The 14533-nt window shown below is 39.9% G+C and overlaps 1 protein-coding gene across 2 annotated transcripts in view; it reads right to left on the reverse strand.

The window, feature by feature from the left end:
• Positions 1–9401: 9401 nt before the first annotated feature.
• Positions 9402–14533, reverse strand: part of glra4a (glycine receptor, alpha 4a) — a 29910-nt gene continuing 24778 nt past the window's right edge. The window contains exons 8-10 of one of the 2 annotated variants that reach the window (XM_085900798.1): positions 13473–13622; positions 11548–11658; positions 9402–10143 (exon numbers count right to left, since the gene is read on the reverse strand). In XM_085900798.1, coding sequence (XP_085756924.1) covers positions 9853–10143; positions 11548–11658; positions 13473–13622 — 552 coding nt within the window. In that variant the 3' untranslated portion in view covers positions 9402–9852. The remainder of the gene's footprint in view (positions 10144–11547; positions 11659–13472; positions 13623–14533) is intronic. The other variant, XM_085900807.1, reaches the window with a different exon arrangement.

Below are 14533 nucleotides of genomic sequence, written 5' to 3' on the forward strand. Positions count from 1 at the left end.
AACGTCCTCTTTCCAGGGCCTTGAGGCTCAAGATTGTTGGCTGGTGCCAAATAGACAAATTGAGATGTCTTGTTTTGTTGTTATTTTTTAAAATCAATCTAAACCCGTCAGATTTCAGATTGAGCATGTCGGAAGGCATAAGGTGACATCAGCATGTTTTTGTTCCCTAACAGTTTCAGAGCTACTTGAGTTGGATTCCTGTTCATTGCTTGAACTGAGACTGAGAAAGAACAGCTGTCGGACATTATTGAAAGTTCATTTTCAAGGTGGTCTTTAGGGGTTCAAAAAGATGTACTGATAATTCAAATAACATGTTGATGGCTAGTTTCAACATGGTCAAATTTCCAGAGTGGCAACTACTATGTATGCCACACGATTCTTTTTACACTTTTATCGCAGTTAACAATGCCTCATGTCTCCTCTCTGATAGAATACAAAAGAAAACCAAGGATGACATTTCAGCAAAGTGTGGCATGATCAGAGGCCTCCGCCAGGGACAGGGCTGATGGAAACAATTTGTCACTTGCTATAGTTCATATGTGAATCAGTGAGTGAAGGCGTGGAGGCTCTAAATGTCAGATTTCAATTTGACATGCTGGCCTCTGCATGATGGATGCACGCTTTTGGATGTGTTGTTTCATGCTTGTAAAACACAAAACAAACAAAAGATCTTTTTTTTTTTGGTAACCACAACGGCATTGCTATTAATTGAGAGAGGTGACGGATTGCTTTGCTTTTGTCTGCCCCTAAGGCCTGCGACAGCCATCCATCGCCTTCCCTTTTCTTGGGCGCCGTCCCGTAATTGAAGGAGATGTCACAGCTGGCTTATGTTGGCAATTTTTTGAGGAAGCTTTGCAATTTTGTAATCTATCATGACAGACGCAAATGTAGCTATTCTGTAAACACATCACCTGACACACTAAAGCACCATCCAGCTATCCATTTTCTAAACTGCTCTTTTTCTTCATTAAATTGGCGGGTGACCTGAAACCTACGCAGTTACCTTTTGGTGCAAGATGTGGTGTACACCTTCAAGTAGTTGATGCCATTCCCAGAACATATAGTATTTGGAAAAAATATTCAGAATCACACTCATTTTCAAAACAAGGCAGATTTTGAGCACCGGCCGAGTTAGAGTTACATTTTATTAAATATTGGCAGGTTTTTTTTATTTTAATTTTGCCAAAGAGTTAGAGTTACATTTTATTCAATATTGGCTGTTTTTTTTTTAGTTTTGTTAGTTTTAATTTCCTTTTACAGCAAGTTTGCTTATTTTTATTTTCTAATGCTTCATTTTTGTATCGTTTTGATTAGTTTTAGTATTAGTTTTAGTTTATGCATTTAGTATTTGTCAAGTACAAGATGAAATAAAAATCATATTAAATATGCATGTTACACGTTCCTTGTTCTATACAGCTGTCTAGTAGTCCTGATATAAATACATGTAAAATGAACCCCAAATGTGCTATAATTTAATTTTTATATTTTTTATGTACATGAAATGTAGTTTATCTTTCTTTTTTTTAAAGTATTGTATTTTTCTCTTTTAGATATAAAAACAAACAATGTCGCTCTGCTGCTCCTTACCTCATAGATTACATTGTTTTATTGCTATGTTCAGTGATGAAAGTCAAAAAGGAGCCCAGAATAGAGCAGGTAATCCACTCACATTCTTCTTCTATGATACACAATTCAGCGAAAGCAACAAAAACTTTTTTTTTTCACCTCTTCCTTTCCAGATTCCGAACTCCAACCACTCAGGTTATTTTAACACATTTGACCGTTATTGAAAAAAGTATGGGTGTAAGCAATAAATTGGAGCTTTTTTTGTGAATTTCAAATAGCACCCCAAAAAAAAAGCATCTGGAAATGCAGCATTTTATGAATAGCATCACCATGGTAACTAGGCATCCCAGATCCCATGATATCAATTCCATGTTGCTCCACACATACGCTCCACTGTTTACAGAGCTGAGGGTCTCTGCTCATTACTCAAACACTTGAAGCCTGTGGCAAAAGAATAATTAGGTTGGACCCATAAAAACAAGAGCATTGAATCTGAAATTTAGCGCAGATCTGATTATGTTCTCAGAACAACAGATATATCACATCCTTGTTGTTTTTTAACATTGACAGTACCGTTCAAAGGTTTTGGGTCACCCAGGCAATTTAGTGTTTTCCATGAAAACTAACATAATTTCAAGGGTTTTCTAATCATCCATTAGCCTTATAACACAATTAGCAAACTCAATGGACCATTAGAACACTGGAGCAATGCTTGCTGGAAATGGGCCTTTATACAACCTACATGGACATTGCATTAAAACCAGCTAGAATAGTCATTTACCACATGAACAATGCATAGAGTGTATTCCTGATTAGTTTAATGGTAACCTCGTTGAAAAAATTGCAATTTTATTTTAAAAATAAGGACAATTCTAAGTGACCACGAACTTTTGAACAGTAGTGTATATACATACTTATATATGTGTATAATTACAATTACAGCAGTTGACTTAGTATTTATGGGCACATAGGAACCGTCAAGCATGTTTCATATCCAAAGCTGGTTCATTAGCAGGTGAAGTAGTTGTGATGAATGTATGAACAAATGTTCCCATTCTGTACTGTTGTTGAATACCATATTGTCAAACTGTAGTTGAAATCATTTTTTAAAAAATTGCTCATTTCTATTTTAAAAACGTTATGCAACGTAACTTACTGTTACTATTGAAATGTATGTATGTATGTATGTTTTTTTTTTTTTTTAAATCAAATGAGAGGGTCTATTTCATAAGATATACACCCAAGACAAGTGACTCATGTTAAATGTCAGAGCGTCTTTCCTTTGTCAGCACACTCAGCTGCCAGAGAGAGTCATTTTGACTTTGCCATTTATTTCAAAGCAGAACTGCGATAATGCTATGCGGGCGACTGCGAGTCTTACTGCAGTGCTCTTGCAGTGAGATTAGATTCACTTTGTTCTCAACACTAGTGTACAAAACAGAAAATCCTGACATGAGAGGTTCTTGGTGAAAAAAAAAGAGTTCATCATCTGGCGCTTGCCCCTGGCTATAACTTCACCCATCTCAGCAAATGAGGGTCAACAACAAGAAAGGCAGATTGCAGATAAGGAACTCAACTAGCCTTACACATCATCACTGTCTAGTTCATGCTGCAATACTAGACGAGACTGTATTGTTCCGTTCACGTATGAAATAGTATAAGGCCGTTGCTATGTGCTGTGCGATGGGTCGATTGCTATTGATTTATTTTTAGAGCCTTCATGTACATTTCAGCATGCTAATACAGTCAACAAAAGGCTTTGAGATGAGAGAGACCCTTCAGGACTAAAGAGTTGTATTTTTTAGCAGCCCTTATATGTGAGAGGTGAAACACGTCGTTTTGAAACTAATTAAGTGTGAGAAAGAAATCTGACAGGGTCTTGCCACTTCGGCTTTGCGTTTGACCCAGCCGGTAATAAAACAAAACAAAAAAACAAGCATGATGAAGATAGAAAGGCTAACCTTAAGAAGCATCACAATTCATTATCTTGCTGTCTTTGGCATTCTCAGGAATACATGGTATTTGAAGAAGCGTCTTTTGAATTTTTTTTTTTTTTTTATGTAGGCTTCTTTTAATGCGGACCCTCTTAATGAGTGCCAACTGACCTTTTCGATTGTCAAAGCTTTTGTCACCCTTTTTCAACAGGAAACAACATCTCTCAGGTATTTTTGCTCCAAATGAACAGCGGCTCTGATCACAAACTTCTGAGCATAAACGTCACTGTTCTTGTCAGCAAATCGAGAGGTTTTATTTCTTTACTATGCTTTCAAATGTCTGTAAAACCTTTGCTTGTAAATGCTGTTGTCTATGCACTTAAAAAATAAGAATTATTGGTAAGCTACTTTTTTTCTCCCTGCCCTGCCTTTGAATGTTAGGTGTTTATTTGAAAATGCTTTTAGTACTTTTATTTTGGTTGTGTGAACCATATTAGGATTGAGTATGATATGTGCTATATAAATTAAATTGCCCTGTGATAGAAATAAAACTGCCTTGCCTTGCAATCAGAGGTGATATGAAATGCTTCTTTTTTACTTTAAAATTTAAGTACAAGCCACAAGTATGTGGTCAGGAGCAAAGACACTCCTGGGGTGTGAAGTAGAACAACTTTCAAGTATCTTCAAATGTCCTGTTGTGACTGATCCATCCCTCCTTGGACAATGCGAGAATCAATAAAGAAGTCTTTTGACTTTTCTGCAGATTTGGCTCTTTCAAACTTAGGTAAACTCCGCTGGGAAACGGTGTGAAGTCTGAGGTGCAAAAATACAAGCTCGGAAAGCTCAGCAGGAGGATGTTCTTGCAGATTTAGGGAAGAATTAGTTATTGTTCAACACCCGGCACACAACACGCATGCATGTGTACATGCCGGCATTGTCTCCTTGGGGATCCAATGAATACCCTCTTGTCTTGTCTCCACCAACCAAGCTGCAGCACCGAGTCGGAGCGTCGAGGTAAGACGGCTCTCGTGGGCATTAGGCTCACTGCGACGGGTGTGTGTGATGGACAGGGGAGACAGGCTGCTGTAGAAAAGCCTATGTTTACTGAAATAGCAGCAGTAGCTGATGTTTGGTTGCTGGGAGAACAGCATGAAGGATGTAAAGAAGGAAGCAACACTATGCTGGAATAATAATTCATTATCTGGGAATTCAGCGGTAGGCTTCTTAATTGTTAGCGAACAATAGAGCAAAACAAATCATAAAAGTTCGATAAGGTGAAACAACAAGGCAATCATTTGTAAGTCAAGGCACCACTACATAGGTGTTTGGAATCTTCTCATTCCTTGTTTCTTCTGTTGGTGCGTCGCCCAAAAAATTCCTGTTGAAGCCTCTTCAGCAGCGTGGGCTTTCTCCCAGATGTCGGAATTACAGGGAACGTTGTAGCACACACAAGGGATTAACGAAAAGGAATCCACGTGTGGATTACTTTCTCAAACAGTTTACACAAGGATGAGTTTTTCAGTGATGCTTGAAATGTGGAATTTCCTCTTGAAAGCTTCCAATGTATCTGTTTCTTGTCCAATGATTTTCGTATTATATTTTTCATTTAGAGGGAAGGAAGAACTTTCTGATCAATGATGTTAGGATAAAGTGCTTTTATACTTCATTGATTCCTTGCGTTAATCCCCAAGATCAATACATGTAACAGAAACTGTCATCTATTTATTTATTTATTTATTGGGGGATCAATTTTGTATTGAGACTGTCCACAATTGCAGTGGTTACATTGATTTTGGTGTCAATCGATTATTATTATTATTATTTTTTGTGGTGGGGAAAAAAAACCCTGCATGTCATTTTGTGTTCTAATTGACTTCATTATTGCATTGTGACTTGGACACAGGTTTTTTTCTTGTGTTTCTTGATCAGTATAATTATTTTGTTTTTCAGTATTCTGGATGAAATAAATGAATGCAACATTTTACGAAAAAAAAAACCATACTTTGGTTGTCACACGCAATTAGCAAAAACAACTCTACAACAACACTATTCATGTAATAGATGTTTTGGTCAAGGTTATAGTTCTATCCTGATTTCTCCAAGTTTTACCTGGAACATAATAGAAAAAAAATCTCACACTTACAGATTTGTTGTACCCATTTCATAGCCTGTCAGCATAAAAGACATTCATGATACATTGTTAAGTAGCATACTCTGGCGAACGTATTGTATAATAAAATAGACACTACAGCAACTGTTATTGCCCACTGTTAAAATAGCTGAGACATGTTTGTAGCTTCAAGGGGCCATGAATAGAAGAAAAGAGAAACCGCAAGGGAGCGGTGATACACAATGGCTCTATCAAAGCATGTGACATTGCACTTAAAAATGTCACGCAGTGAAACAATCCAACGTAAACATGAGTGTGTGAGTTCATGTGCTGATGTGCATGGAAGAGTAAGCGCTATCGATTGGGAGGACTTAAAGGAGGCTTTGGGTTGGCGCCACATTGATGTTCAGCTGGGGGGGCGGGAGGAAGAAGGGGTATGCTGATTATCCCCCGGAGACAGGACAAGGGCACAGTTTGGACACAAATGGACCCACGGATGCACACATTACAAATCAGATGACTTAAGCAGGCTTGCAAGAAGCCTTTTCATTTTCTGGGTTTGTATTTTGATATTTATGATGCGCATTTATGAATGTAATACTTCTTTAAAGTAGGTCTTGACATTTATTTGGTTTTAGAATTGCAATGCAAATAATCCCACGGTATGTTAATGTAAGGCCTGAGTGATGTATGTTGTCCACTTGTGTGGCTTGGGGGAAATATCATACAGATCTTTCAATGTCAGGACCTGGAACAATAAATATTTAATGTTCTCATTTGAGTCCACACTTCTATGGATCAGATGGTATTTATTTAAGACACCACAGTGTCAGGAAGATGTGTTTAATTTAGCAAGTGAATGCCAAGGTCTCGCGTTATTGGAATCCATCAGTCATCCGACAGTGTATAAGATCTGACGGGGATACGCTGATTTCCAGCAAAGGCGATGGGTCGGAAATCAAGGGGCCAAACAAAAACGGTCATGGTAGGCTGCTGGATTTAGAAAAGCTTCTTATGTTGTCACCAATGTGCTCTTACGGTCATCATGACATTAGACAGACCATCTCTTGACTTTGAAGGCAATGTGTGCTTGTACGGAAAAGGGATACTGTAAAAGACATTCCTTTCTGTTTGGGGTTTTGGATGTGAGTGTGTCAACAGGGACACTCTTTAATGTATGGATGAGAGAAGTGGTCCTCAACAGGAAGACTCTGGTCTGGGTCTGAACCAGGATGTTTTTCTTGGGAGCCGGACCAAAGATCTGCATTATAACTCCACCCATGTGAACAAATTGCTGATGATAATTTTGCGTGGCACACAAGCTCTGTGGCTACTTCTTGGTACTGTTGACCAATTGTTGAATGTTGTCTTGGACTCATGATGTCAAAATGGGAACATGATGAAGTGGGCTGCTCAAAACCTGGAGGCGCTCTATTATTTTTTTTTTAAGTCATCAGTGCAGGCAAATTGACTCGAGCCCTCCCACTGCTGGTGCTATTGAACTTGTTGATGTGCATTCAAATGTTTTGCTCTGTCTCTGAAACTACCTGTGTGATTGATAGTTCTAACTTCCTCCATTGTGTGTCAGTGCACTATTGTGTCAAGGCAAAACAGCAGCCAAATTTTGAAGGCACCCTAAAAGTTAATGCTCAAGTACAATGTACTGTAATACGACTAGTTGACCTTGATAGTAATATTTTTTATCAGAATCAGAATCAGCTTTATTGACCAAGTTTGTGCATGCCAAACAAGGAATTTGACTCCGGTTGATCTCAGCCTCTGTACAACATTTAAGTGACTAACAACATTCAGGGGACTAACAATATTTGGGTGGCAAGAGGTGCCCAGTGATGTCTTTGAGACTCTATGAGTGGTGTAAGTTCATCAGAGTGACAGCCTGGGGGAAGAAGCTGTGTCTGTATCTGCTGGTTTTGGCGTACAGCGCTCTGTAACACCGTCCAGAGGGGAGTAGTTCGAACAGACTGTGACCTGGGTGAGAAGGGTCTGTAGAGATATTACTTGCACGTTTCCAGGTCCTGGACAGGTACAAGTCTTAGATAGATGGGAGGTTTGTCCCGATTATCTTTTCCGCAGTCCTGTTGCAGTCTGTGCTTGTCATGTTTGGTGGCTGATCCAAACCAGACAGTGATGGAGGTGGAGAGGATAGACTGGCTGATGGCAGTGTAAAAGGTCTTCAGCAGCTCCTGTGGCAGGTTGAACTTCCTAAGCTGTCTCAGAAAGTACAACCTCTGCTGGGCCTTCTTCTGGACAAAGTCTATGTGGCCAGTCCATTTCAGGTCCCGGGAGATTGTGGATCCCAGGAACCTGAAGGTGTCTGTGGTGGGAATAGCATTACTGAGGATGGTGAGGGGTGGGAGTGGCGAAGGGTCTCTCCTGAAGTCCACTGTCATCTCCACGGTCTTAAGCGGGTTCAGCTCCACATGGTTTTGGCTGCACCAGTAGACCAGCCACTCCACCTCCTGTCTGTACGCAGTCTCGGCACCGTCCCGAATCAGTCCGATGAGAGTGGTGTCGTCCGCATACTTCACGAGCTTCAAAGAAGTGTCTCCTCAGGGCCTATTGTTGGTTTAGAGAAAGAAGAGCAGTGGGGAGAGTACACACCCCTGGAGGGCACAGTGCTGGTGGTCTGGGTGTCGGACGTGATGGTCCCCAGCCTCACCTGCTGTCTCCTGTTGGTCAGGAAGCTGGTGATCCACTGACAAACTGCTGCTGCTGGCGAAGATAAAATCACCACTTCCAATCGGGCATTATTTTTGGAATTAATTTCAACTCACTTTAGTTTCATTGAAGATCAGGAGATCAACAGTATTGTCCTTCATGAGGTGCTGATTGCAACCCTCCAGCCAGTGTCTGATCAGACAGTTCTTCAAGGGTACCTTCCTCAGCCCAATAAGAACCACATTCCTACAAATATGGACTCAACTCCAGGTGGAGGTTTGGTAATAGAGTATGTGCTGCTATTTTGGGCTCTGCAGCTAAGTGTCTATGAATTTAGGTAATTACAATTCCAACCTTTTTTTTTTTAATCCACAGAGCCGGTTATGAATTGGGGCGTCGTATCAGACGGATGATCACTACTTTGAGAGTTTCAGCTTGTCCTCGTCATCTCGTCACGCAAAAGCAAAAGTAAAAGTACCATAAAGTAAAGCGCCAGCGATTTCATCTTGTTGGAAACGGAAGAGCACACGCAAACAAGAGTTAGCATAGGATGGAAGGACACTGGATACGGATGCCTCTTTTGAATTGAAATCATTTTCATTAGCTGGGGAACATTGAGCCCATTTCGAAGTCATTAGTTGATAAAACAACACTCTGATTCCCCATTAAAAAAGTCATTTGTCGTCTCTCTCTCTCTCTGGGACCACCCCTTCTCCACCTCACCCCTGAGCTTTTCCACCTCCTATGCCAAGCTGGCAACTTGGAATGGGAATGTCAATGAATTCTTGGGCTCTGATGAGAATCCAACTGGCAAATAAACCAAGTCTATCCCATTTAGTTACTACTGTAGAACCACCAAATACTTCCATCTTCAGTTCAGCATGTATTTTTGTCTTCTAGCACTTTTTCACTTGCTGGTCCATACACCAAAGTTTCTTCCTGCTAACACGATGAAAACCAGTTATGTGGGAGTTCACTGTCTACCAGTGAAAGCACCTTGAATGTGATGAAGGTATTCTTGTATTTGATTTCATAGGAATACAGTTATCCAAGCAGAAAAAAAATATTTATTTTGACTTGACATGAAAACCTTTTTGTGCGGTTCTGTCACGGCTTCTTTTATTATTTTACAATTTATACAATGTCAATATATCTATGTATATAATCTCATTACAAGTAGCTAAAATCACCACTTACAGAATACTTGTAAATATCAAAGACCTTTTTCAGACACCCTTGCCTGTAGAACGTAAAGTATAGAAAAAGTCACCGTTGTTAGAATTTTGGAAAACATTCAGATACACAAAGTGTTGAAATTCAAGTCTCATCAGTCCTCACTTGATGAGATCGCCGCCAAGGATCAGCCAATGGAATCTAACCTGAAGCAAAAGCTTAGGCCTGAAACCACTCAGTTACATTTTTTTTATTTTGGCTTGGAAAACTCTTGAGAAACCGGAGACGCTCTGGAGTGCAACGATCATGACCAGTTCCAACAGGAGCGCTGCCGCTCCTCGCCCCAATAGAGGCAAATCCTGGCAAAATCCATAGAAAGGTGGACGCCCTTTACAAATTGGCATGGATGTCCTCGTGCCGCAGCACTTTGTATGTGACCCAGTAGAAGATGTTGAAGAAGAGGAAGCTCAATGGGAAGACAGCTCTGGAGATGGTGTCGATACGCTTGGCCCGGTCCACGAAGCGCTTGTGGAGGAACTCGCTGTCGTGCACAGTCACGGGACGCTGTGGGACGAAAACAGTGGGCGCCTCCACGGCGCTGCCGTCTTTGGACTGCATGCAGTGGCCCAGGCCGTAACCACGGAAATAGAAACCACGACTCTCCCGCAACATCTCCTCGTCCTGTGGAGTCGAGCCGAGGCGTTACTCATGTAAAGAAATATTACAATAATTTAGGTTACGGTCATTTGTTTATTACCACATGCGTCTGATAGTAAGAGTACTAAGAACACAACTCATAATGGGTTATTAAATTAATATATATTTGGTTTTAACTGTGTTTTTGGACTATTTTCACATTAAGTAAATATTGCAAACAAGTAACGACAGAAATACAGAACATGCTTTACAACATGCTTTTTTGTGACTATAAAAATATAATATTAATATAAAATATAAACTTTTAACTATAGTGATTGAGTGAGTGCATTGGTAATATGATTTTGTACATATTATCTAGTGCTCATCTGATTGTGGGTCACTGATTGTGGCCACTGATTGTGATCGGCCGATTTAATGATCAGCCACTGATCGTGATCACCCAATTTCCATTGGAAAGTGTGATGGGCATTTGTCAATTAATGCCTTTCATTGCCAATCACAAAAAGATCACTCAATTTTGATAAATTGATCTGATTCATCAATTAGAAAAATCCGATATATTAATGTGAGCATCACTAAAATTGAAAAATGTGCAGCTAATCTATGGAATAAGTATTGATATCGGACATTCTCACTCATGGACGATTGGTACCGTAATCGTCAGCATAAAACCCAGATTGGAACACACCCCGTGTTATCAATCCCGAAGGTTTATAATTGTACTCAAAACCAAATGTTTTTTTAAAGGATTTGTGAAAATGAAGTAAAAAGAAAATGACTCACTGCAGTTTTGCATCTAGGTAGACAGACTGTTTTTTTCGTACTGTGACAGCAAAATTATTTTATTATTTAGTTTTAAAAAGTTGTGAGATAGCGCAACTAAAGTGGAAAGTTGTCATCAATGGGGAGAACACATTAAAATAACATTATAGCTTTTGACGGTTCCTCTTTTGGGACTTGTGAAGTCTGCGTTGTGACTACAGGCGCTGAAGCCGTTTACATACTGGTAAACAATGAGTAATGGCATGCATATAGCCCTGTCTACAAATTGGACCAACTTGTAACAAAACTCACAAATGCCGTGTTACAGTTTATGAACAGGTAGCAGATAATAAAATAATGATATAGTAATAATAAAGTTTCTTTTACTGAAGAAGAATGTGGGTGATTGTCTTAAAAATGATAAAATTGGTTAGAAATGTGCACTGAGTAGAGCACAATCCCTAAAAACAGGCAACACAATGAGAAAATGTAGGGGAAAAGCACACATTTATAAAGTTAGGAAACAAACACCACGTCAGTAGGGTTGGATTATAACACTGTTGTGGACTCAACACAAAGTGCGTGTTAGGGTAAATTGAACTTTCAGCATTTTCAGTAAGTGAGGGTTCAAAGTTGAGGGTTCACACAGGGTTCACGCTTTACCCTGATACAGGCGTTGCAGTGCTCAGTCACATTGCTGCAGGTGGTATCGTTAGCAGGAATGACGTTCACGTTCCGCAACGACTCGACACTCCCTTTCAGATGGGCGAGTTCCTCCAAGACACACAGTTGCAATTATTACCATTATTATTGCCAGTGCTCCTTTTTAATGGAATCGTTTTTTATAAGATAAAATATTTTGATTAGGGAAGATAATTCTAGGAGCTGATTGGTTTTGGTCCACGCATTGAATGAAACAAATAGCAGGTATGACAGAAAATGAATTAAGATCCAAAGCATGTCGTCAAAGGTACACAATCGGACTAGATAGTATGGATTCAGCGGATGTTGAGGAATTACTTTTTTTTTAATATGAGTTATGTGAAGGAATATTAATGGAAGATCTGATTTAGTGCTTCACTTGATAATTACATACCATATTTCCTCCATTTAGTCATTAGTCACCATCCACTTAGGACAAATAAATGCTTCCCTTTTTTCTTTTAGGAAAAAAAATGTGTTATACACACTGTCAATTTGAACTCTGTTTCTTAAAGATGATCTGATGAGGAAATTTGATTTAGAAAATAAATGGCCCTGTCCACCACATGAGGAAATAAGGTAAATGAACAGGCAATAGAGGAATCCATCATAATAACCAGGGACTGTTTATCACATGGCTAAAAAGCGTTTAAGAGGACATGCAAGAAGCATGTTTCCTTATCTATAAAAGCACATGAAGACCATTCCGATCAGATTATCACTATGAGTAGAAACTGTGTGATCTGCACAAGGATGTGTGGGATACTTTAACATGATTTATTACTGTGTACTCTCTGTTGCTTACTTGCAAGATACACTCAATAGGGGAGAAAATAAATAAATTGATTTTACACACCTCACGTGCACCTCTTCAGAGTTCAGCATTACAGGGATCAGCTTGTAATAACAGCCGCTGGGGTTCTGATTATGTTTGCTAGCAAAGTCAATAAAACGTGATAAAAACACACAGTTGGAAATAAATGAGGTTTTGAGTGAAGGCTGAAAGATTTTTATCATTTTGTTTTGTTGATTGATTTTTTTTTTTTTGCTGCTGCTGCTGCTGCTGCTGAACTAATTTAAAACCAGGATTTAAGTTTTAAAGCGACGTCATGTACTGATTAGACACAAACAACTTAAAATATATGGTTGTGGACCCTACGATGTAGCCTACCACGACCTCTCCATGTATAATGTTGAAAATCCAGGTCCATTAAAAGTATCAGATGGAATGAGAAGGTTAAACCGTTTGAATGACATTGAATTTATGACAGAAAATGTCAGAACCTCTTTCTTGCTTTAGTTATTGTATTGTAAGTTTACAGGATTGCCGAGTGCAGGAATACCTGTGTGTACTCTGGAATAAACCCATTGTGCTTTACTTACAGTATGTCTGTTGCTGTTGGGAAAATAGACCATTTAGAATGCAAAGTGATGGACAGCGCCCACATTCCATTGTTATTATCGTTGACTCGGCCATATTTTACTGAGCAGCCGAGACCGACACGCATGCATCGTTTACCTACAAGTCCCATTTGTAGTGAATTTGGTAAAATGGATTTTGCCGGTTTGAGTACCTGCAGGATTGTCCAGGTTAGCTGTTGCGCTGTGTCAAATGTAATTTTAGAAGGGAAAGGACAGCAAAAGAACATTGAGGGTCATTGGTCACCATGACAACAAGGGGCAGCAAAAGAGCTGATCTTTTTCATCTGACATGACAGCCAGTTGTAGCGTATTGATGGTGTCACTTCCTAGAAAAATACCTCGCTTCACCGTAGCGGGAGGAATAAGTTAAAGTTATGGAGTCTTTTTTTTTTTGCATGCAGTCTGCAGTTTGTCTTTGTTTTTTTCCTTACCAAAGTGGTAAGGCCCGCTTGATTTACACTCACGATTCTTTCCTGCCGCTGCTTTTTCCTCAGCCGAATGAACTCTTTGTGCTGCCTGGAGACAAAGTTGACCGCTGCGTACTCCAGTAGGGCGGCGAACACAAACAGAAGACACACCGCCATCCAAATGTCAATGGCCTTCACGTAGGACACCTGCGGAACACACACAAACGCGCAAGGTCACGTGGGCTTTGTCAATACGAACTAAAAGGAAGCAGCTGTGCCCAGACTCGACAGAATGGTAATGAGTCAGTGGGTTTCTAGGGCAGTTGACACATAGCCAGGAGACAAGTCACGGTGAGGGCTCGGGGAGAACCCCCGGTCCAGTCGCTCAGGAGAAGAAGTGTCATGGCGCATCAGGCAACAGCCGCCGAGCACATGTAGCAAATAGATTTCATCTAGTGGAGTGGTACTTTGCTGACTGTCACAGACACAAATACTGAAGAAGATAAAAAAGGGAAATGACACCCCATCATTGACTCGCTCAACTGTTTGAGAGTAAAGGATAAATGTATTTGAATTCCATTCCATTGAGTTTTTGTATATTAGGACGACTGGTTTTCATAACTGCAAATTGATGTTGGTGATACTAGGCGCTGGATTAAGTCAGGTACGTTGCACATAAAGGCCCAAGTACCAAATACAGAGCCTGCCACTGTGTGAAAGTTCGAGTGACTTAGTGATTTGTATCAAAGGTTCATGCAAGTGAGACACTGACATTTGTCACGTACAAACAGAGCCCAAAAAAAAAAAAAAAAAACAGCGGCTGGCATCCATACAGACATTAATACATGTGTACCGCTCGGTTATTTTTTGACCTGATCTTTAAGCTGTCTCACCTGTCTTCCTTACCCACATGTCCCTGGTGTGATTCCAAGTAGGGTTGCAGCGAGTTTGGTATTCTGTTATTCTACTGAAACCTCTGTCAAGAAATCAAATATTTGGCTGAAATTATAAAGCCATACATACTGTACATAGAATATATATATGTGTGTGTGTGCTTACTCAAAGGCCACTGGGATGCTGCAGTCCACTTTCAACCCAAATGAAAAAGAGTCTTATAA

The sequence above is a fragment of the Syngnathus leptorhynchus genome, chromosome 2 (assembly GCF_054491065.1).
Source record: "Syngnathus leptorhynchus isolate UIUO chromosome 2, UIUO_Slep, whole genome shotgun sequence".
NCBI classification, from domain to species: domain Eukaryota; kingdom Metazoa; phylum Chordata; class Actinopteri; order Syngnathiformes; family Syngnathidae; genus Syngnathus; species Syngnathus leptorhynchus.